Source organism: Nelumbo lutea, chromosome 2 (assembly GCF_056320005.1).
Source record: "Nelumbo lutea isolate HS-2025 chromosome 2, American lotus-T2T, whole genome shotgun sequence".
NCBI lineage: Eukaryota > Viridiplantae > Streptophyta > Magnoliopsida > Proteales > Nelumbonaceae > Nelumbo > Nelumbo lutea.
In genome coordinates this window covers 46,750,151-46,778,010 of record NC_142685.1, presented here as the reverse complement: position 1 = coordinate 46,778,010, position 27,860 = coordinate 46,750,151, and the positions used below count along the sequence as shown (strand labels likewise).

At 37.3% G+C, this 27,860-nt stretch overlaps 1 protein-coding gene, 1 long non-coding RNA gene and 1 pseudogene across 6 annotated transcripts; 2 read left to right on the top strand and 1 right to left on the bottom strand.

Moving 5' to 3' along the window:
* Positions 1-656: 656 nt before the first annotated feature.
* Positions 657-21,859, top strand: LOC148870390 (AMP deaminase-like). 5 transcript variants are annotated; one of them, XM_088972840.1, is made up of 21 exons: positions 657-842; positions 990-1,510; positions 3,574-3,755; positions 5,050-5,257; positions 6,560-6,738; positions 6,888-6,939; positions 7,058-7,185; positions 7,289-7,468; positions 8,033-8,100; positions 8,193-8,335; positions 9,906-9,967; positions 10,472-10,585; positions 15,664-15,804; positions 18,398-18,550; positions 18,932-18,985; positions 19,070-19,180; positions 19,267-19,440; positions 19,586-19,666; positions 20,492-20,590; positions 20,934-21,056; positions 21,242-21,859. In XM_088972840.1, exons 2-20 carry the CDS (start codon positions 1,126-1,128, stop codon positions 21,000-21,002), a joined length of 2,583 nt encoding a protein of 860 aa, XP_088828966.1. In that variant the 5' UTR covers positions 657-842; positions 990-1,125; the 3' UTR covers positions 21,003-21,056; positions 21,242-21,859. The 5 variants fall into 5 exon arrangements, with proteins under 5 accessions (XP_088828966.1, XP_088828969.1, XP_088828967.1 ...); XM_088972843.1 differs by lacking the exon at positions 657-842 and adding an exon at positions 19,940-20,022 and having other exon boundaries at positions 845-1,510; XM_088972841.1 differs by lacking the exon at positions 657-842 and adding an exon at positions 19,926-20,022 and having other exon boundaries at positions 845-1,510.
* A 601-nt stretch (positions 21,860-22,460) lies between these two features.
* Positions 22,461-25,741, bottom strand: LOC148870389 (tetraspanin-8 pseudogene; annotated as a pseudogene).
* Positions 25,742-25,788: 47 nt separating this feature from the next.
* LOC148870388 (uncharacterized) lies at positions 25,789-27,395 on the top strand. The gene is made up of 2 exons (XR_016106449.1): positions 25,789-26,767; positions 26,932-27,395. It is a non-coding gene; the product is annotated as an uncharacterized LOC148870388 (long non-coding RNA).
* The last annotated feature ends 465 nt before the right edge of the window (positions 27,396-27,860 follow it).

The window sequence follows — 27,860 nt, the reverse complement described above, 5'->3', positions numbered from 1 at the left end:
GATATGATACTCGAGAGCACTCCTTACACCAATCTCCCAAGTCATACATTGGGAATAAGTACTTATATGTTTGTTCATGAAAGATGTTCTCAATACACGGTAAGATGTGTTGTGAAGAGCCCGATTGAATCACAGCTTGGAATCTTGTGAAAAATGGAAGAATACTTGGGGGTTATTAATAGTTTTATTTGCCACATGTTCATCATTCTTGCCACGTTGGACGAATGATTTACTAGCGCCATCATTGGTTATTTTCTATTCTTTTTGGTCTGTAAGTATGAGGTAAGGTCTGAAGAAACGAAACGGAATTTCTTAAAATTAAAAAATCGCATAAATATTCTCGATGTGCGGCTAGATGCCGTGCTCTCACGATATTTGGACGGTTTTTGCTTTCAGGAGATCGGGGTTGAGAAAGAAACACAAACGATTTAACTTCGCTCCAAAATAGTCCCAATAGGGAATAGACAGGCGATAACGAGAGGGACCGGGTGCTCTACCGTCCACAGTCCATAGTTCCACACCTCCAAGTACGGAACCACGCCTTATCCCAAGAGACCGGATCTTCTTCTCACAACTAACGCCTCACATGCGCCTCACATACATCCTAAGATCATTTTCCGTATTTATTTGTTATTATTCACGCGAGATGTTTTCAATGCACGGTGGATGTGCATGTAAGGAGCAGATCCGTCACTTATCGAAAACCCCATTTCCGTACGAATCAAGCCATGAGTCCCACAACCACCAAGAGCTCCACCGGCCCACTCCCGCGAAATACAAAAGCGGCAAGTGCTACAGCTGAATGCTGATGATGCAAATACAAGAGAGGAGAAGGCAGGAAGGTAATTTTCCTACCACCACCACCACCAGCTCAAAAGCAGATATACATAGAGTCTGAAAATACCACAGCCAGCATCGGAATATGTCCTCCTCTTTCCTGTCTTCTTACACGTTATAAATACTCTAACAAACCTCATGATCTCTTCCAGATAAAGACGAGCTCTTTCTCTATATCCACCTTCTTCTTTGGTCGTGTATTGAGTAGGGTTTCTGCCATTACAGTCATACTCTTAGAAGAACTCAGTTAAAGATAGCGAGAGAGATAAGCAAAATAGTGAGTTTATAATGGATACATACACTCTGCATATGGTCATGGCGGCTTTCTTTGGGGCTTCTTTCGTGGCCGTTTCCGCCTACTACATGCACCGGAAAACCCTAACCCAGTTACTGGAGTTTGCGAAGACGGTTGAACGAGAGAGTGAAGATGGCGATGAGGTGGTGGACAAAGATGACTCGCCGAGGCATTTCAAGAAGCACGCAGATAAGCGGAGAAACCATGGGAGGCGTAAGGCAGCAGGGTATTACCGACGAACGTCCGCCTCGTTGCCGGATGTTATGATGATTGCCGCTGCTGCCGAAGTAGAGGAGAAGCGGAACGGCCCGCTTTCGGCGGAGGACCGTAATTTTTCGATTCCGGCTGGGTTGCCTCGTTTACACACGCTTCCTGAAGGTATGTATCTTCCTGACTTCTCTTTCTCTATGAAGTGAAAAAAAAAGCTAACGTATTTGACGCCTTTTGGTGGTGAATTAGAGTTTGCAGGTTTTGCTGCAATGCTATTCATGTTACCAAATAGATTATAAAACTTTTTTTTTTAAAGAGATCATAAAACGTTGGCACATTGCCAGTTTTACCACAGTTTAAACTCTCCATCGTATTCTTATATGTAGAAATTTGTTTAGGAAAAGTCAAATGGAATGCTTGATTTTGATCATTTTGCTGACGACGCTGAATGAAATGAATGTCAAATGAGCATTTTGGGCTCTGGACTGGGCAGAAGAGACAGAGCTATCATCTATGGACGATGTAACAACAATCTGCATGTACCAGGAGTGTGTTTTCTTCTTCTTCTTCTTCTTTCCTTTGGCTGCCTCAGACTAACGTATTTTTTCTTGAGCTGACTCACTAAAATACTTAGGTCATGCACAGCGTATACTTGATTAAGTAGTCTTGGATTAACGCATCCTTTTTCTTTGACACTCATTTTTCTGGATCTCAATGCATTGTTCCACAGAACTCTCTTATCTTCAGAATACTTTACCCTATTGGGGATTGGGGCTCTGACAAAGCTGCACCTTGAATTCCCACCTTGTAAGACAAGAGAGAATGTTGCCAAGAAATCATTATTCTGATCCTCATAGAATAACAGAGTGGAGCAAATCCTTTTGGCGTTCAATATGACTTTTTTAAACCTTCTTGCGTATTTTCTTCTTATCCAGGTATGAGTTTCCCACAGAGGGAGGATGGAGAGGCAAGTCCAATAATGAATAAAGGAGTAGTAATCAGTAACCAGAAGAAAAAAGTAGTGGCCAGTGTATAAAAAGCTTATGCCTTGAGGCTTGCCTTGATGCGAGGCTTAAGGAAAAAATGCTTGATGCTCATGCCTGAAAGCATAAAACCTTGAGACGCCTAATGCGTGTGTGGTTATATGTTTATGTATATTTATATACATGTCTTAATGATTATATTTATGTTTGAACATATTTAAAGAGGTTGCTTTACGTTTAAAGCTTTATAAATTATTAAGTGGTTTTCAAGTTCCTGATATACTTATGAGGCTCATGTCTCTTGCTTCAAGGCTTTCTCCTCACACATCTAAAGGTCCAACCTTATGTCTCTTGCTACAAGGTCCCACCTTGCTTCAAGGCTCCTTTCCTTGTACATGTTTTTTTTTTTCAAAACCTTTTCAGAGGGGTTAGTTTAAGGCCTGTGGCCTGCCTACCCCCTGAAATGAGAAACCTTGAAAAGGGAAAAGAAAATGATGTAATAGTCAGATAAAGCCACATTTGTACCTTTCTGAGGGCTTTTCTCTTATCCTTCATTGTATGAAGAATCGACATCTCATGTTTTCAAGAGACAATGATTAAGATTGCAAAACATTAAGCATTGAAGATATGATACTCCCATAAAGAATCCTGTAACAAGTGAAAGCATGTCATTTTGGCTATTATTTATGTGGATAAAATAGAAAAAAGCGAACCATTCAGAAATTAGCTATTTCTTTTATTGGTAGGTTTTTCTTGTTAAAATTTGAAGCTTGCATTCTGCTCTTATAATGTTAAGAATTCTTGATGTTTCTCTCTCAATTCAAGGATTCAGGATGTAGATGTCTGAGATATTATAAAAGTTCTACTCTTATAATATCAAAACTTGTATGTGTTTTCAGATGTACCAAATAGAAACTAGAATGTAACGAGTTGATTAGAGTATGTGCTGTACTCAGGTGGCAATTATGGCTTGACTCCAAGTTACTTATATTCAATTTTGCTAGTTTGTTAAATGAACCATTGAAATGCATCTACCTGTGTCTACATCTACTACTACCTCTTGGTTATCTTGTAAGATTGGCTTCAGTGTCTAGCTAGGCACAGATGATGCCAGAGTCTTTCTGGAGGAGTCAAATTTTCATCTCATTGAAAATTACGAGCTACTATTTGTAATCTTCATTAATGATAAAGCATATATTTTTTCTGCCTCCATTGATTGTTTAATTTATTTTAGAACTGTTGTTTCAGGACAATCTGCAGGGAGAGCAAGCTCAACTAAGAGAACTGGACACATAATGAGACCAACTTCTCCCAAGTCTCCTGTTGCTAGTGCTAGTGCCTTTGAGAGTGTTGAAGGATCCGATGAAGAGGATGATTTAACTGATAATGCTAAACTAGACACTGCATATATGCACGCCAATGGAAGTGCTGTAAGTTCATCATTCACTTTTGTATGTGCTTTTGCAATGCACTCATCTTTTTTTTTTTTGATAAATGAATGGCAGTTTTATTAAGAAATGTAAAAGTGTACAATCACCCTAAGAGATGGCACGAGATGTTACCTCCCCTTAGAAATGAGAAAATGAGCACACTCTAAACAGAATTACTATTATAAGGTAGCCCAGAACAATTCACCCCTTGATACCCCTTGTTTAGACAAAGAATCAGCCATTGTTTTGCCGATCTGCTAACCCACTGAAATCTAACTGACATGTTCCTTGTAAGCCAATTAACTTTCTTGAGAAGATCCCTGTAGCCCCAAAAAACTGTTTCTGCATCCAATGTCCAACCCACTACCACCTTAGTGTCCCCTTCAACTATCATGTCCTCCACTCCAAGTTGGTTAGCCACCTGTATTCCTCATTTCCTTGTACTGCTGCTAGTATCTCAGACCTTGTAGAGTCATCAACTCCCACTGGTCTGGAAAATAAACAAGGATAGGATGTTGCTATCCTTATCTCTCAAAATCCTTCCTATACCCGAGGGCCCTGGATTGCCTTGCAATGCACTTATCTTTGCAAGCAATGCAAATTCCTGCACATTGGTGGGGCAGCTTGGCATTACATTTGTGTAAAAGCATACATACTTTTAGATAGGTACCTATCTACATGTTTGTGTATATGTATGCATATTAGCATATGAATATAAACAGTACTATGGACCACCCTTTCTTTTCTTTCTGCACCCCAGTTGTAGACTTGTAGGTTCCTATAATCTCATGATAGTTGATATTTATATTCTCAAGGAATTTTATTTGTGTTAGTCCACCAAGCTCATCCATATTGTGGTAATACCAATGTTGCATGGACTCTCCTAAATAGTTAAAGTATCTGTGTTGGATGTTTATTAGATTCCGACAATCGGTAGATTATTTAGGGATGCGTCCACATAGCAATTTCCTTTTAAGTCTAACATAAATGAACAACTAATATACATGATGAATAGTATTTTTCCTATTGAACATTCTTAAAATAACAAATATAAGTTCTAGACCTTTTCCTATGGGTATATGTTATTAAAATTTGAAATATATGGGCTCTTTATAGTATTTAGTATTCTATAGAAGTCTTTGTGTGTCCATGCTATTTTGTCTTACCAAGTCAGACTCCTCAACATGTATTGGGTTCTGGTTCCTGTGTCCATGTCCATACAACACTGGCTTATACATTATTTTGACAGTTGACAGAATCTTAAAAGAATGTATTTTGTATCTCTGATGGACAGGGACCTCAGTGTGGAAGTCTTCTCCAGAATTTGCCTGATAATATTAATGGCAATACCGAGGAGAAGCCAATAGCTGCTGCTAGCATGATCCGGTCCCATAGTGTATCTGGTGACCTGCATGGGGTTCAGCCTGACCCTGTAGCAGCTGATATTCTTAGGAAAGAACCAGAGCAGGAAACTTTTGTACGGTTGAAAATTACTCCAAGTGGTAATCACATCTTTCCATCTCTTGTCGGTGTACATCTTTGCATCTCGGAATTCTTGTATTTGTTATTAGAGTGGTTTTACATGTTTTAGTCAGTCTGTATTTGGATCTTCTCTTTTTGTCCATATACACAGAAACTGGTTGCATTGGCTTGTAGATCCCAGAATGGAAAGGCAGCAAGTAGAAATGGTTTGTTCATATGTGTTCACAATTTTGGAAAAGATAATCATCTTGTGTAGAAAATAGTGTCTGTCAGATTCTTCTTATATAGGCCATTAAGCAAAGGAAGTAAACCAACTTAATGGAATAATATAAAATTCCTGAAGCCAATTATTGTTTATTTATTTATTTATTAGTCTTCCATTAATATACTAGACTAGTAGAGTTATATTTTAAGTTAAACTTCAAATGCAAGAAGAATGTGGTGACTAACTAGAAATTCAACCAAGGCAATCAGCATTGCACTATAAAGGGTTCTGGAATGAAGGCAGTGCAGACTTGACAGGAAGCTTACAATCCTTCAGATATTTTATGTTTTTATTGTTTAAAAAAATAGTTAAGTTCTCCTTATTATTTCCGTAGCACTATGTCCAAGTTTGCTGGCAATGATGCTACTAGATGTTGTGTAACCATAGGCTATTAATTAATTAACTGATTTAGCAGTTAGTTTAGTTAGTTTGTGATTATTAAAACAGGTCTATTTGCTTCCAAAGTGGATCCTGAAATGAGTCTTGCTTTGCTTATAGTGCCTGGTATAGACATTCCACACAGAGGGTGATCACTGCCATTAATTTCTTGTTTCTTTGAGCTGACTTGTGAGTATAGTTCCTAATGTGGCACATGTTTTTCTAACTTCCATGGGGCTTCTGGAAAGCTGCCATATAATTTCTGATGCATACATACATTATGAGGCATCTTAAGATGTATAGAAAATTTAACACAAACATTTGTGCATGTATTTTACTGTTTTTTTTTTTTAAATTCTGATGAAGTATTTTAGTCCAAACAAGCTACCTGATTTTTCTCTATTTTGATATTGTGGTCTGGATGCTTATAAGGTGCTATTTCATGGTCTACCAGTCAAGCAATTTAAAGGCATTGTGTATTTAATCCTGCATTGATATTGAGGCTGAAATATAACTATTGTAAATTTATTTGTAATAATGGTTGCTTATCAATAAAACAAGTACTCTTTCATTGTCTGTCGGCTGAACAATTTAAAGGTAACGTTACCATGTATTTAATCCTGTATGAATATTGAGGCTGAAATGTAATTATTGTAAATTTATCTGTAACCTTGGTTAGAGGTACCATCTCCGGATGAAGTGGAAGCTTATCTGGTACTTCAAGAATGCCTTGAGTTACGAGAAAGTTATCTGTTCAGAGAGCAAGTTGCTCCATGGGAGAAAGAAGTAATAACAGATCCTAGTACTCCAAAGCCTATTCCAAATCCATTTTCATATTCCCCTGAGGGGAAAAGTGATGTAAGTTTGTACTTTGTTTTCTTACTTTTTATAATAGGTGCTTTCTATTTTTCCAATCCAGACTAGTATTAAAATATGTGATTTCTTAAGTTGGTCTTTTCTGATGCCATTTGTCATTGTCTTTTTTTTTTTTTTTTTTAATTTCTCAGCATTATTTTCAGATGGAGGACGGAGTTGTTCAAGTTTATGCGAATAAATACTGTAAAATGCAAATCCAGTCATTTCTCTTGCCTTTTGTTGTTTGGTCTGTAGTCTTGATTCTGGAATACTTCCCTGTTCCACCCAAAATTCATGATATGCATACTTTGTCATGTTTCAGCCAAAGAGAAACTTTTCCATGTAGCTGATGCAACGACCTTCTTCACTGATTTGCATCATATCCTTAAAGTAATTGCTGCAGGGAATATTCGAACTTTATGTCATCATAGACTGGTTCTTCTGGAACAGGTTTTATCCCTGCTGACAAATGTTTATTACAAGAATGAAATTTATATACTTAATGGCAAAATGCTGAATGCTGAATTGATTTTTCACCTTTACTTCCATTCAGAAGTTCAACCTTCATTTGATGCTTAATGCGGATAGAGAATTTCTTGCTCAGAAAAGTGCACCCCATCGTGATTTTTATAATGTAAGGAAGGTTGATACACATGTTCACCACTCGGCATGCATGAACCAGAAACATCTTTTGAGGTTTATAAAATCGAAGTTGAGAAAAGAACCTGATGAGGTACTGATTTGGATCAACTCCCTTGTACTGTTGCAATACTTTTTTTTTGAGTCAGTTCACATAAGAACCTGACTTTGAAACCATTACCTCTTTGGAACAACTTAGGAATTAGGATCTATGCTATTTAGAGACCTGTGCAAGGGTGCCGTATTGTGTTGGATAGTTCAATTTTTAGTGTAAATTTCTTATCCAACACCTTGACCAGCTGTTTCCTTGCTGAATCTTGGCAACATTAGTCTAGAACTGTACTGTATAAGCAAATATGGAATCAAAGACTGCCTGACAGAGTTGCATACTTGATTACTTAGAACTAATAACTAGAACATTTTATTTTGAAGATAAGTTGCATTTGTATTACATTGAAGCCTTTAAATAGTAGCTTTGAATGTTTTATCTCTTTAGGACAGCTTAGGCTCTTATTTGGGCAAGCAACAGGACTGAAGCCTGTCCAATAATTCTATCATTGTTTGCCTGGAAATTAGTGACAAATATAACCTTTCCTTTTGAAAGCAAGTCACATTGCTAGTACACTGAAGTATTATGCTTTCATGTACTTCTATGCAGGTTGTAATATTCCGAGATGGGACATATTTGACATTGAAAGAAGTTTTTGAGAGCTTGGATTTAACTGGGTAACATGAAATTCAGTTTTACTATTTTAAAATTGTCTAATATATAATGTATTTTGAGACTTGGTAGATAATTATGGTGTTTCTTCTGACAGCTATGATCTTAATGTGGATCTGCTAGATGTTCATGCTGATAAGAGTACATTTCATCGTTTTGATAAATTTAATCTAAAGTATAATCCTTGCGGTCAAAGCAGACTCAGGGAGATTTTCCTTAAACAGGATAATCTTATCCAAGGTACACAGTACACCCTATTAATTTAGTTAATTTTCTTGTTTTAATACACAAACCTTGAAAGAGAGATTTTGAACATTCCAATTCTACAATCCTAGTTTATTATGTTTGGATGCTATGGGACTTGCACTGCATTCACCTTATTGTCATCAATTAGCTTTCCTTGTTATCTCAATAGTTTAGATGTGAACATGGAATTGACCTGGATTGTCCAAAACTGGATGGTTCAATATGATTAGTGCATTCTTTTTTTCTAATATTCTGATGCAGGTCTACAGAATGGAGCCACTATACATGATAAGTAGCAGATATTGGTATCTGTGGAAGTGTCGGTCATCTAAATATGTTAAACATGTCAGAAATATCGGAAATATCATATGAAAATATTGTAATAAAATTATAGACATGATGGAAAGTTGGAAACATTGTGAACATGCAAAAATATAGAACGATATGTTATGAAATGATAAAAGTAGTGTACACAGACCTTTTTAAATTATTATCTTGTTCTAAATCATTAAACAACACTAAGAAACTAAGGTTGTAGACAAAATAATATATTGTCAAGTTGTCCTGTAAACCTTATGGCCCCATTTGTTTTTTGGTAAGCTACTTTCCCGGGTAAGTGCATTTACCCATGTTCTTTTATTTCCCAGGTAAATAAGGCAATGGCCATTTTGTCCATAAAAATCCATTATTAAAAGGTGCATTTTTGTCCCGTTCAAGTGTCGGCAACTTCCCCCCTAGGTGAGAAAGTTATTTACCCACCTATGAGATGGGTATCACTTACCCCAGGAAAATAAATTCTGGAAAAAGAACATCGGTTTCTTGGTCAATGGGAACCGAAATCTCATTGACCAACTTTCCCCCTCTCAAAATCCAAAAAAAGAACGCCTCCTAAGAGTCAAAACTACATAATAGAACAAGTTCAAGCAAAAATTAAAGTCAAAGAAAACCAAATGATTCTAGTAGGCCAACCAAGTAATCTATTACACAAACAAAGACTGACATTTAACTTCCATTTTTTGGTAGAAATATGTAACTTCATGTTTGAAAAGAATATTGAACTCTCAAGTGGTAATCATGTCCATTAGGCAGGCGATAACATTGCTACTCCACATATTTACAATATTGTCACCAACTTATGCTATAACACTATCTCTCTTCTACGCCTCATAGTGCTTGTGGTGTTCAGTGGGGAGTGGAGAATATGTTGATTCCTGTAAAATTTCTTGTCAGTACCCACAGAAATGGAAATATATTGTGGATATGTTAGGAAATTTATGGATATTTTAAATCATGAGTGGTAGTTTGTTTTTTATTTTCATTCACATTTGGATTCATATATTTTTTCTATGACAGAACAGTACTGAAATTAATTAATATAAAAAGTGAATAAAACAATACAGAATCCAAAGTAGGGGTCTAGCCTCAGCTAACATACATGAATACAATCTGATAATTTCTTTGATTAGCCTGCAACTATGTTGGCAATCTTGCCTGCTTTCCAGTTGTATTTTGTCCATGGTTCTGTTATTAAGGAGTAATTTTCATTTGCTTTCCTAACCAACAGGTCGTTTCCTTGCTGAGTTGACTAAACAAGTGTTTTCTGATCTTTCTGCAAGTAAATACCAGGTGCTTCATAGATCTTTTTCTCAAATATTTATTTTGTTCAGTGCTTTGGATTTAAATCTGCCATTGAGTTTTTTTTTTTTCAATAAAAAAATACCTTTTTCAAAAAAAAGTTTGATTTTTGGCTGAAGCAGATTCTTTATTGCGGCCTACGTTTCTTAAACTTGTTGGGCCAATGGGGTCTCATAACTGTATGGATTCTCAAGATGGGATTCTTGGATTCTTTCCAGGATTAAATAAAGAACTTAAGAGAGATTGGGGAAGGGCAGTGGAAGCAACATCAAAATCTTTTTAACTTACTTTCATAGAAAATATTCGGTTTGGAAATCTTTTATCTGGTTGGTGCACTTTTAATTTGGTAGGATTTAGTTTATTTAGAAGGATATGCATGGTTGGTCTTAAGGACTTTGGTATTATGAATTTATGATCTTAAAATGCAGGTGGTTTGTTTTTGCTTTCACGTGCCAAATTGGCAATGGTGACTGACGTTCATTGTTGTTTTGGCAGATGGCTGAATACAGGTTATCAATATATGGTAGAAAACAAAGCGAGTGGGACCAATTAGCTAGTTGGGTAGTGAATAACGAGCTATACAGTGAAAACGTTGTTTGGTTAATTCAGGTATTTTATGTCTCGTTGAAATTCACTACAAGCCGTACTGATAAAATATATACTCTATAATATGGTCTAGTGCGTACTGTCATGTTGCTTGTATAACCAGTTACTTGGGTTCAAGGTGCAAGGACATTTATTTCTTGTTATATTTAAACATTTGATCTAGTTTGTTGTACAAATAATGCACTTACTAACTTACAGTGTTAAATGGATGATCATTATTATTAATGTTCCTTTAGTTTCTAGAACTTCCAATTGTTTTATAAAATTATTATGTCCTGAACAAATAGTAATGCAGCACAAGTAAGATATTTCTTTAGCTATTAGGAGCTAATAACTTCAACTAAAAGTGTTTTTTTTTCCTTGAGAAAGAGAAGTGTATTTGTATTATTGAAGTATAAATGGGACTATGGGAGGGACTTCCAGTATCACATTACAGCAAATGTCATAAAACTGAGAGAATTTGTTTTCAAAGACTATGCAGTTCCTCCATCCAGATTGACCATAGGACAGTGGCTGGCAGCAGGCGCCAAATAATCATGCCTTTACTGCCCAGTCCCTCAATATGCCAATTATCGAGGAAATCATGAGTTATCTTAGGGAAGATCCAACTCAACTGTAAATTGTTAAGAAAATGAACCCAGATTTGTCTGCTCATGGAGCAATGCAGGAAGAGATTTTCCACTGTCTCCAAGTCATAGTTACATAAAGGACAGCTTGTTGATGAAATGTTTATACCCCTCTTGATTAGTTTATTGTTGGTTAGACGTTGTCCAAGATCAGCTGTTCAAACTAGAAAGGCCACCTTAGATTGTACATTACCCACCAGAACAGATTTATGGGGGAAGCTAGGAGCATTCAAACTTGGAAGTATGATGATGTATCGTGGATTTAAAAGCAACCAGATCTATTCTACCTCCCAACTCTTCTGTCTGTGTAATTGACATTGATTTGGTAATTTTGGAGCTGACAGAGCATTTGAATTTGGGGGATCATTATACGGATAAGTTCAGATAGAGAGAACATTTCAACCACAATGGCCTCCTTGTTAGCTGCAATGTTAAAAGAAACTTGGGTAGGATTCTACTAGGTGCCTGTCTCCAAACCAATAATTGTGTTAAAATCTTAATCTTGTTCAATTGCCTAGTTTTAGAGTGATGCCTTAAAGGAAATGTGGTTGGGCTTTTATCATTCATCAACAAATGAGGTTGGGCTTTCTGAATACCCTTCCAAACTGATCACCCCCCATTTATAAGCCCATAGTTGGATACAATCATCTGTCTCCACCAGTTGTCCCTGTCAACATCGGATCTTGAGAGGCATTTTCTCAGGAGAGTTAGGTTTGTATCTTTTGTTATGTATAGTCCCAAACCACCCAATTGCTTCGGAGAGCAGATTTTTTCCCAATCTACCAGGTGGATCTTCTTGTCATCCTTCCACCCATTCCCCAAGAACTCCCTTTACAACTTTTCTGCTTGTTTTTAATTTTTTATGGAATGTGATACAGCCATAGGAAGTGGCCAGTCATAACTGGCCTTCCATGAAGAGAGTTTTATATGACAAGCAACAGCACACTATACAATTGGATCCCACAGAGAGCAGGAGGAACATTTTACACCAGGGGGAGAAGCCTAAGTAGGTAATAGGCTATAGGTAGAAAGGTAACCTTGCAGCTGAGGACATTTGCAAGGATCTGTGTTTGGTACTTGGTTCTATGGATCAAGGAGATCTTTTTCTAGGTTGATTCACAAGTCAGAAACAGTGAAACCATCTTAGGGTTTGTCAATGAAGAGGGAGAAAATTTGGTTACAAATCAAAAATTTGACAACACGGTTTTGGAATTAGAGAGGATTAATGAGAAATCTAAGGATCCGAAGGATTTCAGGGAGACTCCTGCTGTGAGAATATTTAAGAGTCAGAGAAAACATCAATATGTTCTAGTTTCAAAAGCTTTCGATTGATTGAAAAGGAGTTCATTTGGGATAGGGCCAAACAAGAAGGTGAAAAAGAGTCTTTAAGAAGTAGAGTGGTTCATGTCCAAGCTATTGTAGAGATGAAAAGTGATGATTTGAGTTTGGAGTGTTAAGCTGATTGCATGCTTTTCTTGGTTTATAGGATTGTTGGCATTTGTGGGGGTCTGGTCTCTTTGTTCTTTCGGATGGGTTGGTAATTTGATTGTTTGAGCTTGTTGTATGGAAGTTGATATGTATGAGTTGTCTGGTTGTTAGAGTCTGGATGTATGTTTTTTGATGTCACTGTTTGGAGAGATTGGTGTCTTAGTGATTGTTCTTGATAGAGTGGTTTTTAGGTTGGAGTTGGTTGGCAATAGGTCTTGTCTTTTCTTTATTCTCTCAATTGACTTACGGTCACCTTGTAATATGCTTTTTTCTTTTAATTAATTATTCTATTACTGAAAAAAAAATTAGCACCCTAGAGTTGATTATGAGAGGCCTCTAATAAGAATAAAGTGTTGCCAGCAAATTGGAGAAGGCAGGTCTTGGGCATGTTGCTACTCATTTCAAATCCTGAAATATAACCACCTTCCATGGCTTTGTAAGCGAGGGTGGACAAAGCTTCAATGACACAAATGAAGAGAAGTGGGGAGAGGGGGTCAGATTGACAGTGTCCCGTTGAGCTCTTGAAGAATTCAGTTGGAGATCTATTGAGAAGGATGGAGAATTAGGAGGTCAGATGCATACTTTTGTCCAGATTCTCCATTTGCCACCAAAATTTATTCTTTCAAGAAGATGAAAAGATCACATTACCTAATATTGGTCCCAGCTGGCATGATCACAAGCCTTTTCTATATCTACTTTACATAGCACCCCTGACTTACCTGGTTTCAGTCTCAAGGCAATCAATTCACTGGCCACTTAGTACTCCATCTAGCATTTGTCTACTTGGGACAGAAGCTTCTTGGGAGTTTCTGATGATGCTGGATAAATTTCATTTGAATCTAGTTGTAAGCAGTTTCACCAGAATCTTGTAAATACTTCCCACTAATCTGATTTAGCCCAAAGTCCTTGATGCCAACTGCCCCACCTTTTTTAGCCATTAAGGCAATGAAAGTATTGATGAGACATCTCTCAATAGAGTCATTTTTTGTGGAAATCTGCAAAGCCTTTCAACAATTCAGGTTTTATTGTTCTCTTAGCAAAGTGTGTTTGGTAAATCATCCCTGCCATTGTGTTAGGAACTATCTGGGCTGAAAGAAACAATCAAATTTTTTATAACAAGAAGAGGAGTCTGGATGTTTTAATTCAGCAGGCTGTTAGTAGAGTTGCATCTTGGGTCTTGGTTGTAAAAGATTTTAAGCATCAGAATGTGTCTCTGTTGCTTAAGTCTAGAAATTTGTGGGAGGTGTAATCTGTTGTTTCTTCCTGGGTGGGGGTGTTCACCCTAGGAGTCTGTTGTACCATGCTTTTCTGTTTTTTAATAAATTTACTTTACCTTTCCTTCAAAAAAAAAAGTTCTCATGGCAAACTCTTGAAGAAACACATGTCAAAATCATCTAATCAGGGGCTTATCTTGTCCTTGATTACTTCCCAAATTTCCTCACTTAAGGGGGTTTCAATGGCAGGCTGGCAGCTTGTTGGACTGAAGTTAATTACTTGAACTGAAGATCATCTAGGTTGGGTCTCTTTGTTGTTTATTTCTTATATAAGCTCTTCCTTGTAGGTAAGTTTATCAAACATCAGCTTTGAATTGACTTGAATTTTTCTCTCCTCTTGGGAAATGCTTCCCAATTCCTCCTATATGTGTATTTCTTTTCCTAATGTTTTATGCATTCCACCAACTCAAACTTTTATCTTTGAAGCCTTCTTCCTCAAGCCAGTGATTTTCCAAGTGGAAAGGCCCAGGAGCTCAAAAGAAAATGCCCCCAACTAGAAGCAGGGATGAATGGTGGGATGGGGGTCTGGATAGGGCTTCTTGGTAAGTGGCTGGGCATCATTCTAATCCCATTATATAACTCATGACTCATATACATTGAAACCTCGGAACACTATATACACGATATCCTAGACTTAATATTTTGCATTTTTTTAGACCTAGGTACTTCCCTACACTTTCGTCCCCAAGAATGCCCCATTTTTGGTTTTTCTTTACCCCATAATATTTTTAATAGATTATAAATTTAATATATAGAAAAAGAAGGGAAAAGATCATTCGAGAAAATACCCCTCATCATTCCATCACCTGGAGGCCTAATAACTATAGCAATTTTTGCAGTGGCCATTCTCAGGCTCAAACCTGCATTGTCTTGCTTTCCAGCCCGAGATTTTACCATCATACCAAGCAATGGCCCACACACCAATTAAGGGGCCACTTGATAAACAACTGAAGTGGTTGATGCTTTATCTTTTGATGGATAAAATAATTAAATGATAAAAGATTTGAAGATATGGTAATTAACCCAATTTCAGCTTCAACCTAAGGATCTCACAACCTCCTTCATAACTTATTCACTAAAATACAAGACAGTAAGTCATTCAGTTCAGCCACTTAAGCTGTAATCAAACAGCCTCTAAGGTTAATAATCTCTTTACCCTACATTTGATAGGCATACACATGAAAACCCAAGCATTGAATGAATTGACTTTTCATAGACTCAAACACATCTGCCACAAATTTTGAATGAATTCTTATTAAATACCCTCTTTACAAATTTCAAGAAAATTCCTACTTCACCTTTGACAAAAAAAAAAAAAAAACTAAGGTACCCTTTCTGTGTTGACACCATTTCCCTTGGGCTAGATGAAATCCTGCTGATGAATTTGCTTGAATATATTGTTGAAAGAGAGCTTTGTTTGATTCCTCCAGTTGGAATAATCTTCTATTTGTTCTAGTCAATCCATAAATGATATTGGATGCAATAAATCATATAATTTAATCTTCTATTTATTTCGAATGAGATCTTTCATGCATAAATCATATATAACTGAAATCGTATCATGTCATTGCGGATTTTCTTTTCATGGATTATGAAGGTTTCATTAGATAAGGAAAATATACTAAGCATCTTTAATTGTCATTTATTATACTTACAAGTTTTTACATTTATCTGAAATTTCTGGTTTCTCCAGCTGCCAAGGCTGTACAATGTATACAAGGAAATGGGCATTGTGACATCTTTCCAGAACATGCTTGACAATATTTTCCTTCCCCTTTTTGAGGTTACTGTTGACCCAGATTCACACCCGCATTTGCATCTTTTCTTGAAGCAGGTTTGCCTCATTCCTGTTATATGAATATAACTTTTCATTGTAGTTTGTGTTCGAGGTTGGCTAAAACTATGAATGTGAGTAAGAATGTTGCATGTTGTATCAATCATAAGAGATTTCTGAATTAAACTGATGCACTGCAAATGTAGGTTTTGTTTCTTGAGATATGTACTGTATTTTTTCCAATTTCCCACTATTTAGGTTAAAGGTTAAGTTGGTTTGTGCACCACATAATGTGTGGCTTTTCCATGGATGCACATGACAAAGGAAGGGAAATTTAACTCTTAAGGATAAACTTTTCTCTCTGATCTTTGTGAGCACATTGATTGAGTTGGATTCAAAATGTTCCGAGTACAGATGTGAATGTGGTCAAAGGAGGGCATAGATGGAAAATGATTGAGGTGCAATTTGCATATCACATGTGAACATTACATGAAGTGGTGATTTGGTTTGCTTTTATTATATTGATCTTAAACCATGTGGAGTCCCACTGGTCTGTTAACTTGTAGATGCACCTCATTAAATAAGGCACTTTTTGGAGGGAATCAAGCACTGCAAACAAGTAACAAAATCCTTCAGGGCTCTAGGGATTGGTAATTTCAAGAAAAGGAACATGGCTCTTCTGGGGAAGTGGTTGTGGAGGTTCTCTTTGGAAAGGGATAAATTGTGGACTAAGATTGTGGTTAGCATTCATGGGCTGGAAGACAATGGCTGAGATCCTGGAATCTTGGCAAGGGCTTCAGTTGCTTCTCCTTGGAAATCCATCCACAATCTGCTTCCAGTTTTTTCCCTTTGGATCAGGTATGGTCTAAACTCTGGTAACCGAATAATTTTCTGGGAACATCTTTGGGTTGGGGATTCTTCTCTGAAAGACAAGTTTCCTTCCTTGTATGCTCTTTCAGATTTGAAAAATGGACCCATTTCTTATTTCTTAGTCCCTTCAGCTTCCACTTCGGGCTTTGGTTGGAACCTTGGCCTGCGTAGGGTAATTAGGGATATGGACTTGGATAACCTGGTAGCTCTGCTAGCCTCCCTTGAGGGTGTCTTCCTAAACCTTGCTAAGGAAGACACCCGATTTCGGACCCTTTCTAGCTCTGGTACCTTTTCTTGTGCTTCTTTCTTTGAAACTTTAACACAGCCTCCTACCCTCTTGGGGTTGTCCTTTCTAGTTAAGGAAATTTGGAGCAGACCTATTCCTCCTCGAGTGGGGTTTTTTTGTTGGGAAATTTTCCTGGAAAGAATCAACACCTTAGACTTACTCCAAAGAAAGAGACCCAACTATTGTCTACTTCCTAATAGATGTGCTCTTTGTAAAGCTGATGGGGAATTTGGCTACCACCTCATGGTCTCTTGTAAGGTTGCTAAATCTGTTTGGGAGTGGGTTTTCTCCCGTTTTGGGTGTTCTTGGTATCCTCCGGAGACTGTCCAAGGTTTGTTTTTCCCATCTTTTTTTAGTTGGTCTAAGAAGCGAGGGAAGACCATGTGGAGGTGTATTAGGGCAACGGTTTGCTGGTCTTTGTGGGAAGAAAGAAACTCACGCATATTTTCTGACAAGGAAAAAACTTTGGAAGATTTTGTTAGATCGAATCCCTTATAAGAGCGGTCCACTGGCTAAAATATTTGGAGTTGTGTTCAGATTGTCCTATGGATGACTTGCTAAGAAACTGGAAAGATATTGCTTTCACTGCAAGATGCAAGAGGACTCTTTGTTCGTTCTGGTCCCCTCCCTTCTCGGGCTTTTTAAAGCTGAATTTTGATGGCAGCAATGTAAGGAACCCAGGGCCCTCTGGGAGGAGTCTTCAGGAATGAGGAAGGGATTGTTACTGCTTTATTCTCTGGTCCTATTGGAGAAGGTGACTCTCTTAGGGCTGAGATCCTTGCAGCGCTTGAAGGAATTTGAAGAGCAAAAGATCTAAATATTAGCCGTTTGATTCTGGAAGGTGACTCGAAGGTGGTGATTAATTGGTTGAAGACAGAGGACAGTGGTTTGTGGAACTTTAACAATGAGAAAAAACAGTTCTTATGGCTGGGTAGGGACATAGAGATTCAGTACAACTGGGTGAAGAGGAGTGCCAACTCATTTGCGGATGGGTTGGCCAAGCAAGGAGTGAATAGGGAGGCTGTTTTTTGGGCTAGTTTTTAATTTTCTTTGCTTTCCCTGAGTTTTCTGATTTTTGGGGAGCTAAGTTATTTTATCTCTCTTTGTATTCCTTTCCCTCTATTCTCTTAATTTAATGAAATTGATGTTATTGATCAAAAAAAAAAAAAAAACAAAAACAAAATCCTTCAGGGGAACAAAAGAAACACTTTTATGGCAGAATTGCATTTGGAAACTCCATGAATGCAAATTACATTTTGAAGCTGCCTATTGTGAAATGTTTTTTTCCTCCCTTTTTACTTGAAGCCAATGTTTTATCCCTTTTTAGTTCCATGTAGTTTTATGTACCATGATCTACATTTTGCAAATTGAATAAAAGATGGTTGATGTATAAAGTTAGAATTGCTTCCTGTTTTATTTTCTGGAATCATCAAATTGATATATTCAAACTTTATTATGTCAATTGGAATCATCATCATCATCATCTTCATCTTTCAGGTTGTGGGATTCGATTTGGTGGATGATGAAAGTAAGCCTGAAAGACGTCCAACGAAACACATGCCAACACCAGCTCAATGGACAAATATTTTTAATCCTGCATACTCATACTATGTGTATTACTGTTACGCCAACCTGTATATACTAAATAAGGTACAAATTAGACTTTCTGGAACAACTATTTCTTCCTGCTTTGCCAAATACACATGCTTAGAAAGTCGGTTAGTCTGCTTTGGTGGATCATAGTAGCTACAGCTTGTACACTGTCAGAGTTATAATGCAGAAAGACATTCTTCCTGCCTATACCACCTGTACCACATGAATGGCAGTATTGTTTGGACATTTCAATCAAAGCCTGTAGATGATCGAAAAAACAGCCTCATCAGATATTGATCATCTTATCTGTTGACCCTCCCCCTACCACGCACAATGGATAGATTTGTTCCTCATTTATGCATGGATGGAGGCTTCATCTGATCTAATGTTCTGGGACTGCATTAAAGGACTACTAATCTGTTTACTGTAATCTGTCAGCTTCGTGAATCAAAGGGCATGACAACAATCAATTTCCGTCCACATTCAGGAGAGGTATCCATGGACTCTTTTCAACTAATCAGGCTAGCACATAATCCAATGTTTTAGTGGTTGTCTTATGTGCATTGCTATTTTCAGGCTGGTGACATTGATCACCTTGCTGCAACTTTTCTTACGGCTCATAACATTGCCCATGGGATCAATTTGAGAAGATCTCCTGTCCTTCAATATTTGTATTACCTTGCACAGGTAACAGGAATGTTCTCATCAGCTAATTTTATTTTAAATGAGTTTCTCTCACATGTTTTTAACTCTGTTGGGATTTTGGTTTATAGATTGGCCTGGCTATGTCTCCTCTCAGCAACAACTCCTTATTTCTAGATTATCATCGGAACCCTTTTCCAATGTTTTTCCTACGTGGCCTCAATGTTTCACTTTCTACGGATGATCCATTACAAATCCATTTAACAAAAGAACCCTTGGTGGAAGAATACAGTATTGCAGCTTCTGTAAGATCTCTCTCTCTCTCTCTATATATATATATATATGTATGTATGTATGTATATATGTATGCATGTATATATGTATGTATGTCCTTATGTACAGATATAGGCAGATAATTTAGCTCTAAAGAAACTAATCTCTAATTTTCAGGTTTGGAAGTTGAGCTCATGTGATCTATGTGAGATCGCCCGCAATTCAGTTTACCAGTCAGGCTTTTCGCATGCTTTGAAGGTACATAACATTAGCACACAATACTAGTGTTTATTTCTGGTAAGGCAGTAAGCTGAAGCTGGATTCTATTGTGCTTCCACATGGCACAGTATGCTGCACCAATTATTTCTTAATATCACTACAGATTTCTTTAAGATGTATCTGGACTCTAGGGTCTGTGGCACTCTTTTTTAAGATGAGAAGATAACAAAATCAGATGGGATTTATTAGGAAGCTACATAATTTTTTTCTAAGGATACTCCCTCAAAATCTTTTTTAGTTATTCCTGCACAGGGAAAGTTATAGTGAAACTTCTACAGAACTTCGCATAGCCAGAATGATATGCCCCCATCTGACTGGTTGGCACTGAAAATCTGGTAAGTGTGTCAAAAGTGGCATAGAACTTCCTTGTGTCATATCTATAGGAGCTCTTATTGAGAGTATTACCTATTTGGTTCTTTGATTAGACTTGAGTGATATAATGCGGCTATGTCATACAGGCATACATGTTAGAAGGGCATTAATAAGGACCTTTTCTTCCCTAATTTGTTTATTTACTAAAAACTGCCATCATCTCTCTCATTGTACAGTGCTGCTGTCAGTGAGAACTTGGAACTACATACATATTTTAGTTCACACTGTTTGGGAGCAGAAACTTGGTTGCTGATTGATTTTATTGAGATGCCTGTTCTACCATGTCCAATCTGTGCTTCTCAACTATAAGCAACATAAAGTGCTTTCTATGGCATGTAGATAATATTCAAGTTAAATTAAATCCTACATACTTACGACACTGGTAAAATTACTTTACCTGTAACTGATGTGTTCGAACTCTTTTCATACTAGTCACACTGGATTGGGAGATCATACTACAAGAGAGGTCCAGATGGGAATGATATTCACAAAACAAATGTGCCTCATATCCGTGTGGAGTTCCGGGACATGGTATGTTTTCATCTGTTGTTTTCCACCTACAAGTTTTTATCTTGGATCTGTATTGTGATGAACTAAGGGCTATTGCTTGGTGTTATGATAAAATCCTGGGCTGACAAGTGAGAACATGGGTTCAACTCTGAGAGTCACCACTTTGCACAAGAACAAAGGCTGGGTCCTCATCCAGTCCACCCTCCCAATACCCTTGATGGCTTGGACCAACTTTGCACAAAAGTTGAAATGAATCATTCAAAAAACAGAAACTTAAATAAGAATGATAGAGAAGATGAAATGTTCATAAAAAAAAATGATAGAGAAGATGAAAGTTAACAAAAATTCAAATAATTTTTTACAGATATGGAGAGAGGAGATGCAACAGGTTTATCTGGGTCGAGCTAATATTCCTGAAGAAGTGGACAAGTGAAGTGCATGATACATTGCCAATTTAGCTATTGGTGATTATTCAATTCTTTTCCTGGTAAGCTTTCAGTGGATGTTCACGGTACAGATGGGTCTGAATGAAATTTCCATTTTGCAATCCTCCTGATATTTAACCTCTGGGATCAGAAACTGAAATGTTTCTACTTCCTTAGTAATGATATGTTCACGGTACAGATCTTCTAACTGCATCAATCTGTAATAAAGAATGTGTTTTGATTGCAGGATGGAGTTACAACGACGATGACTTTATTTGTGTGTTAAAGACGAGGTTACCTCTTTTGCTATAAGATTCAGGGGTGAATGCCTGAATGTCCATCAGTTCACAAGGCATCAGGGGAGCGTTAAGTTGCCTGAATGTCTCCATCAGTCAGAAATTGAATGGGGTTAAAGTTGCCAGCGTTAAAATATATAAGCTTAAATACGTGATGAAATCAATTGGGCCAGAATTTGGACCAAAAGAAAATACATTGTGGCCTTGATGTGGCTTAGACTTTACAGTTTGAGGCTCCGAGCAACATAATACAGGTTATACCAGAGTTACAGTTGCTGATTCAAAAAATAAGAATAAAAAAATAACAGGTTTTACTAGAAGACCCTGTCTGTGGCTCATGTTAAGCTTCTTTAATCACCTATTCATTCCATTATTTGTAATAAGATAAGAAGCTGCTTATTCTTAAAAAAGTGGCATTACCCTTGTTTCCATCAAGGATGATAATTGTACCTTTTAAGTCCGAAACAGAAAGTAATTGGTCCACCAATTACATGTCAGTATATACATCAAAATTTTGGCACCAGACGGTATAAAGATGGTTGTTTTTAATGGTATGGTTTTGAGAACAATGGTTATTCTGTTTATTATTGTTGTGGCTGCCATGTCCCCTTGATTGTTCTGGGCAAGCGGCAAGCCCTTTCCAACGTTTTCTCTACTAATCCTGACTAGTAAACGCCTACGTGCATTTGCACGTGGCAGTATCTCCAAGACAATTATTTATAATTCATGAGTAGTGTCTGAACGGTTATAACTTACAAGTGGATAATTTCTTAACAGTTATGAGTGGGCAATTTCTGAAATGAGAGTAAAAGACATATGCTCTCTTTATGCCTGCTGTGTGCTTAGACAAAAGGGATAGAAAACTGATGGCTCATATCATGAGCCATTTTTATGGCTAGCACTTGAAAACAGAGGACAACGTTCTGGCAAAGTGAATTGTAGAAAACTGAACTTATAATTTAAATGGCATCTCAAAATTGAAATAGCAAGAAAAATAACAAAAACCAATGTTTTACAAACCCAATGTTGAGCAATTAGTCAAAAAGAAAATTCATGTTTCAATCAGTAGTTTTTTAATAAAACCCAGTTACAAAAATGCAGTCATTGTTGTGGTGATAGATGGTAGATACCCAAATCAATTGTAATTTGTACAAAGTGAAGTAAATTTTCTCAAATGTCTATTTCAAGGAATAATGCTGTCAAACAAGAAGATAAAGGTAGGAAATCTGAAAATGGGAGGGGATCTACCAAAAAGTTTCAAGATCAAAATCCCTAAAGTTGATAAAGAAAAAGAGAAAAAAGCTGATATAGATGAAACGAATTCTGAAAAAAAAAAATAAAAGTACCCACATTCAGATTTGTACACAAAGAATAAATAAAATGATATGAACAAGGGAATGATGTTACACACCCGAATTGATGACCAGTGCCAAGCATAAAACTGTTCAACTCGCTAAGGCTATTGCAGACATAACTATTCATCAAGCAACTCTTGATCTTGTTGCAGTTTTTGTTGTTGTTAACCCTCTTCCGCAACCAATTTGAATAGTCCCCTAATTTATACTCCTTATACCCTTTACACGACAGAACCTCTCTTGCACTCTTGTTAGTCACCACGAAAGTGAGGATCATGAAGCAGAAAAGAAAAACAATGAGGAGGAACATCACTTAGAGGTAAATTTAGAGAAGCCATGAGACCTGTATCATGCACCTATGAGTTTGGCGAGAGACACCAAAAAGAGAAACACCCTAGAGCGATAATGGATTTTTCAAGGAACTTCTCACGGTCAATATTCGCTCTGTTTGCCAGCCATATTCCACCTCCCAAGATCATAATTGAGAACAAAAAGATCGCGAGCTTCATAATTCCGATTAAGTTATTACTCACTCGGAACAACTTCCATCGTTCTTGAAATATCAATCAATCTACTACAAAAGCAACTAAGATTAAGAAAAACATAATAGGAACAAAAAGAGAGAGGTCAACGACGGATTGAAAGGAATACATATAGTTATTGTTCAGGACTCGGGGCTTTCGTCCATTCAATGTTTGTTCATATAGTGATTTCATAGAAGGATGTGGAATACCTCCGCTATGTTGCTACAACGATCGTTGGAGATGGATTTCTCTTCAACTCCAAGCTTAGATGGAAAGTAGCGGGAATGGGGAGAGGTTTTGGTTCTGAGCAGTATCTAATTTATGGACAGTTATAAGTGCGCAGTTGCAGACAGGTGATTTGAACCTCATATGTAGATAGTATGTCGATAAACCACAGAGAGTATGTTGATAAACCACTTCAGTTAATTAGAGTGTTTAGCACAACTTCTGATTAAAGTGGGTCACTTTATTTATAATGTGCATACCCACTATTATATTCTTGAAACTGGATTGACAGGTGTCCAAATGGTTGGAAGAAAAAGAAATGTTTTGAAGTTGGAATGATAAATATTATTGAGCTTTTTCTTTCCTAAAATTAAGGAACCTGGCTAACCCACGTATAACAAACTTGACAACTAAATTTGAACTTTACATGCAATTGAAATTCTTCTTCCTGCAAGATTAAAATGCCACCTCTCTAACTGGAATGACAAATATACCTTCAATATTGCTCACCGAATGCAGGGTAGAATTAATCCAGTGAAAAGCTCAGAAAATTGTTTATCATTTTATATTTGCGCTTCATCGACGACGAGCGAGGCGAGGTTCATTCGAATTGGTTTTGAGAACAATTGTGCATCATTTCACAAAAATATAATGGCTAGGCGAGGTTCAAATAATTTATGTGAAGAATTTGATGTCTGAAGAATTGTGCTTGCGTTTGCGAAACCGGGAAAGATCTTCACTCGCCAAACGTCCCAAACACTTTGCCCTTACCTTCTGATTTTAGGATGTAATCTCAAGATAGAATGGTCTAGTGGCCTGAATGTGGAGTTGAATAACAGCCTATGGCTATGGACGTTGACTAGAAAGTCTTGATTATCACATCTGATTTAGAGCGGCCGCCGATGGTTTATGTGCACGGGGTATAGAGGAACTAGCGTTAGATCTTGAAAGACATGCACATAGATGGTAACAAAAAAATGACCATTGATCATTACAATCAAAAGATGACATACTTTAGCTGAAGCACTTTGTCCTATTAAATTCTGATCTAATACTCCAATTTTGTTTTAAGCTCCGGATAAATACTAGTCTTGGCTTCAAATGATAAAACATAGACCGCAAAAGTTAAACTGTAATCCTGGTGTATTTGCAGTTTTGCACAAATCCCCGTTGCATTTCCTGCTTCCATCATTATTAAGGGCTCTCAAGATGCTCTTTCATCACTCTGGGTTTGCTTTATTTTCCATAGTTGTCAGACTCGGACTGGAGTGGATGGTTGAAGTTGAACCAGTGACTTGGTGACTTGGCTTAAAGGGTTCCCAGTTAATTGATGGTTTTCACGGTCCGAATGAATTAACTATCCACTTCAACTGGTAAAATCATGATCCAGAGAGCATTCCGTTTGTCTGGTCCTCTGACAACATTGCTATTTTATCTCACTACAAAGAAAATTAACAGGAGAATTGCAGGTCCCAAAGTGTCCAATCCATCAAGCCGTTCTCTAGGGCTGTTCACAGGTCGGGTTGGGTTGGTTTAGTAGTGTTTTTTCAACCAACCCGATGTGGTTGGGTTACTTGTAGACCAAACCGAAATCGACCCTCTATTAAGTAAAACTGACATGGTCAGTTTGGGTCGATTTGGGTTTCAACCAACTCTAAGCTTGCACAATGCACATGAAGTCAAAGTGCTAATATTATATATAATATTTCAGAATATATTTTCTGGAAATATATATTTAAAACCAAAACATATATCTTCTAATTTCTGGAAATATATACCCGATATATTTCAGAATATATATTTTTTCAGATATATATTTATTATTTAAAACTAAAATATCTATATTTAACAGATATTTTTTCAGAATATATATTTTTTCACATAACTCAATTCGGTTCGGTTCGGTTTCGGTTTTCACATATGAAAACCGAAACCGAACCGAATTATTGATTTGCTCATCTTTGCAACCCGAAACCGACCAGTAGTGAAGAAAAACCAGCTAACTTGGGTTGGGTCGGGCCGGATTGGTCGGTTTGGATTTATTTGTGAACAGCCCTACCATTCTCAGATCCAAACTGGAGTGAACCAAAAACCAGGATAGAATAGGAGGTTGTTTGGTACTGTGGCCATTTATTTAATAATTGTTTTGTATTAGATTTATCTTGAAAACGAGAAAGTGGTTGATAATCCTTATCAAATTTGATAAGGGTGGTGGAAAATTTTGAAAAGAAACTTATCTTGTGGAAGATAAATTAAATCTCCTTAGGGGTAGGATAATCTTTATTGAATGCACTTTACCTAATCTCCTAGTGTACTTCCTTTCAGTCTTCAAAATGCCTTGAGCCATTGGTAACAGGTTAGAAATGATTATGAGGGATTTTTTGTGGGAACCGGGGGAGGAGAAAAAGGACCACCTAATTAGGTGGGGTGCTGTGTGTAAAGGAGTCTAGTGGTTTGGGTTTAGGAAGGCTAAAAGAAAAGAATGAGGTCATGCTAGGAAAATGGCTATGGAGATTTTCACGTGATAGAATGGCTGGGATGCTGGGGTGTCAAGCGGGGCTTCAAGCGCCTCTCTGTGAAAAGCAATCCATAAGGTCCTCCCACTCTTTCAACCACATCAGATATGACCTTAAATTGAGGAACAAAGTGAAGTTCTAGAAAGATATTTGGGTGGGCGAAAACCCTTTGAAAATCTCTTACCCATCCTTGTTTGCTTTATCTTCCTTCAAAGATAAACTGGTTTGTGACTTCTTACTTCCTTCTCCTTCACTCTCGGGGTTTGGGTGAAACCTAGGGTTTTGTAGAAATGTAAGAGACTTAAAACTGGATCTGGCTTCTAATCTCCTTTAGTTACTAGATGGGATTTTTCTTGACCCTAATAGAGGAGATAATAGGGCTTGGACTGTACAATCCTCGGGAGTTTTCAGTGTCCTCTTTTTTCAATGCTTTTACTGCCTTAAATCTCCCTTCTCTACCTTCTCCGGTCAAAGAAGTTTGGAGTCACCCTATACCCCCCAAAGTGGGTACTTTTTGTTGGGAAATCTTCCATGGTCCAATCTACATCAGCAACATGGCTTGTGTAATTCTAATGGTGAAACTGCTTACCATCTTTTCATATCCTGTCCCTTTGCTAACTGCATTTGAGAGAGAATCTTTGTGCTCTTTGGTTGCATGTGGTATACTCCAAGCGGTTTGGACAGGTTCTTTGATTCATCCACATTCAAGTACTCGAGAAAAAAGAGGGAAGATGCTCTGGAGATGCACAAGGACAGCAATGTAATGGATGATTTGGGAAGAAAGAAACTTCAGAATTTTCAAGGAAAAGAGGAGCGCATAATCTACTTTTCAGGGCATTGTGGTTAAAGCTCATTGGGTAAAGACTATGACTGTTTTCAGATTTCACTTTTGATGATATTATCAGAAATTAGGGGGTGATTCAAGCTTCCTCCTCCAAGAAAAAACTGGTAGGACAATAGACCCCACCCACAATTGATTTCCTCAAACTGAATTTTGATGGCAACAGTTTTGGCAATCTAGGTCTGTTGGGCTTAAGCGGGATGTTGAGAAATGTTGGCGGAGAAATGTTGGGGTTATTCTCGACCAATTGGAGAAGGGGACTCCATGAGAGCAGGCTAAAGGCAGTCATGTTTGGCATACAGAAAGCTGTGGAGTTAGGTTGTATTTCTAATCTGGCTAAGAAAAAGGAGCAACATCCATGGTGATTCAGAAATGAAATAAAAAAAATTATAAATTTGTCAAAAAACATGCAATTATTAATTCATTGGATTCCAAGGTCAGCCAACAATCTAGCCGATCAGTTGGCAAAACAAGGTGTGAACAGAGAACAGTTTTTTGGGCACAGTTGCATCTTTCAAAAGCAAAATCACTGGGGTTTTTCTATTTTCTGTTGTAAGGGATAGATAAGGCTACATAATAATGTAAAGATACCTTTCTATTATCAATAAATCTATTCTATTTTTACTGATAAAAAACGAAAAAGTGGCTGATAAATGTTTATTTGGTGTTGTTTGACGGTTAGATTAGACACCATATAAGCTGTACAGCATATAAACAGCTAGGTATTGGAAGAAACATTAAAAATAGTGTTTCCCAAACAGTTGGCTCTCACATAAATCAAGAAAATATCTATTTAATAAAGTCTTACCAAATAGCATTTTTGGAATAAACACCTGTGTAGTGTGTGGCAATGAACTGACGCCATTTTTCAAATGAATGGCCACAGAACCAAATACCATCTAGATTTACCATCATTTAATCTTAACATAGACTAACAGGTGATTGGGTTGATTCAAAGTTTTCAGTCCCAGATAGATGAACCCACTTTACACAACAGTGGTGAAACAGAATTCATGTAGCCCACCCCATAGATGTGGTGATGATGATGATGAAGAATTCATTTGCTTCCGATTTGATTAACAATAGTATTTGCAGGTTTTACTTACATG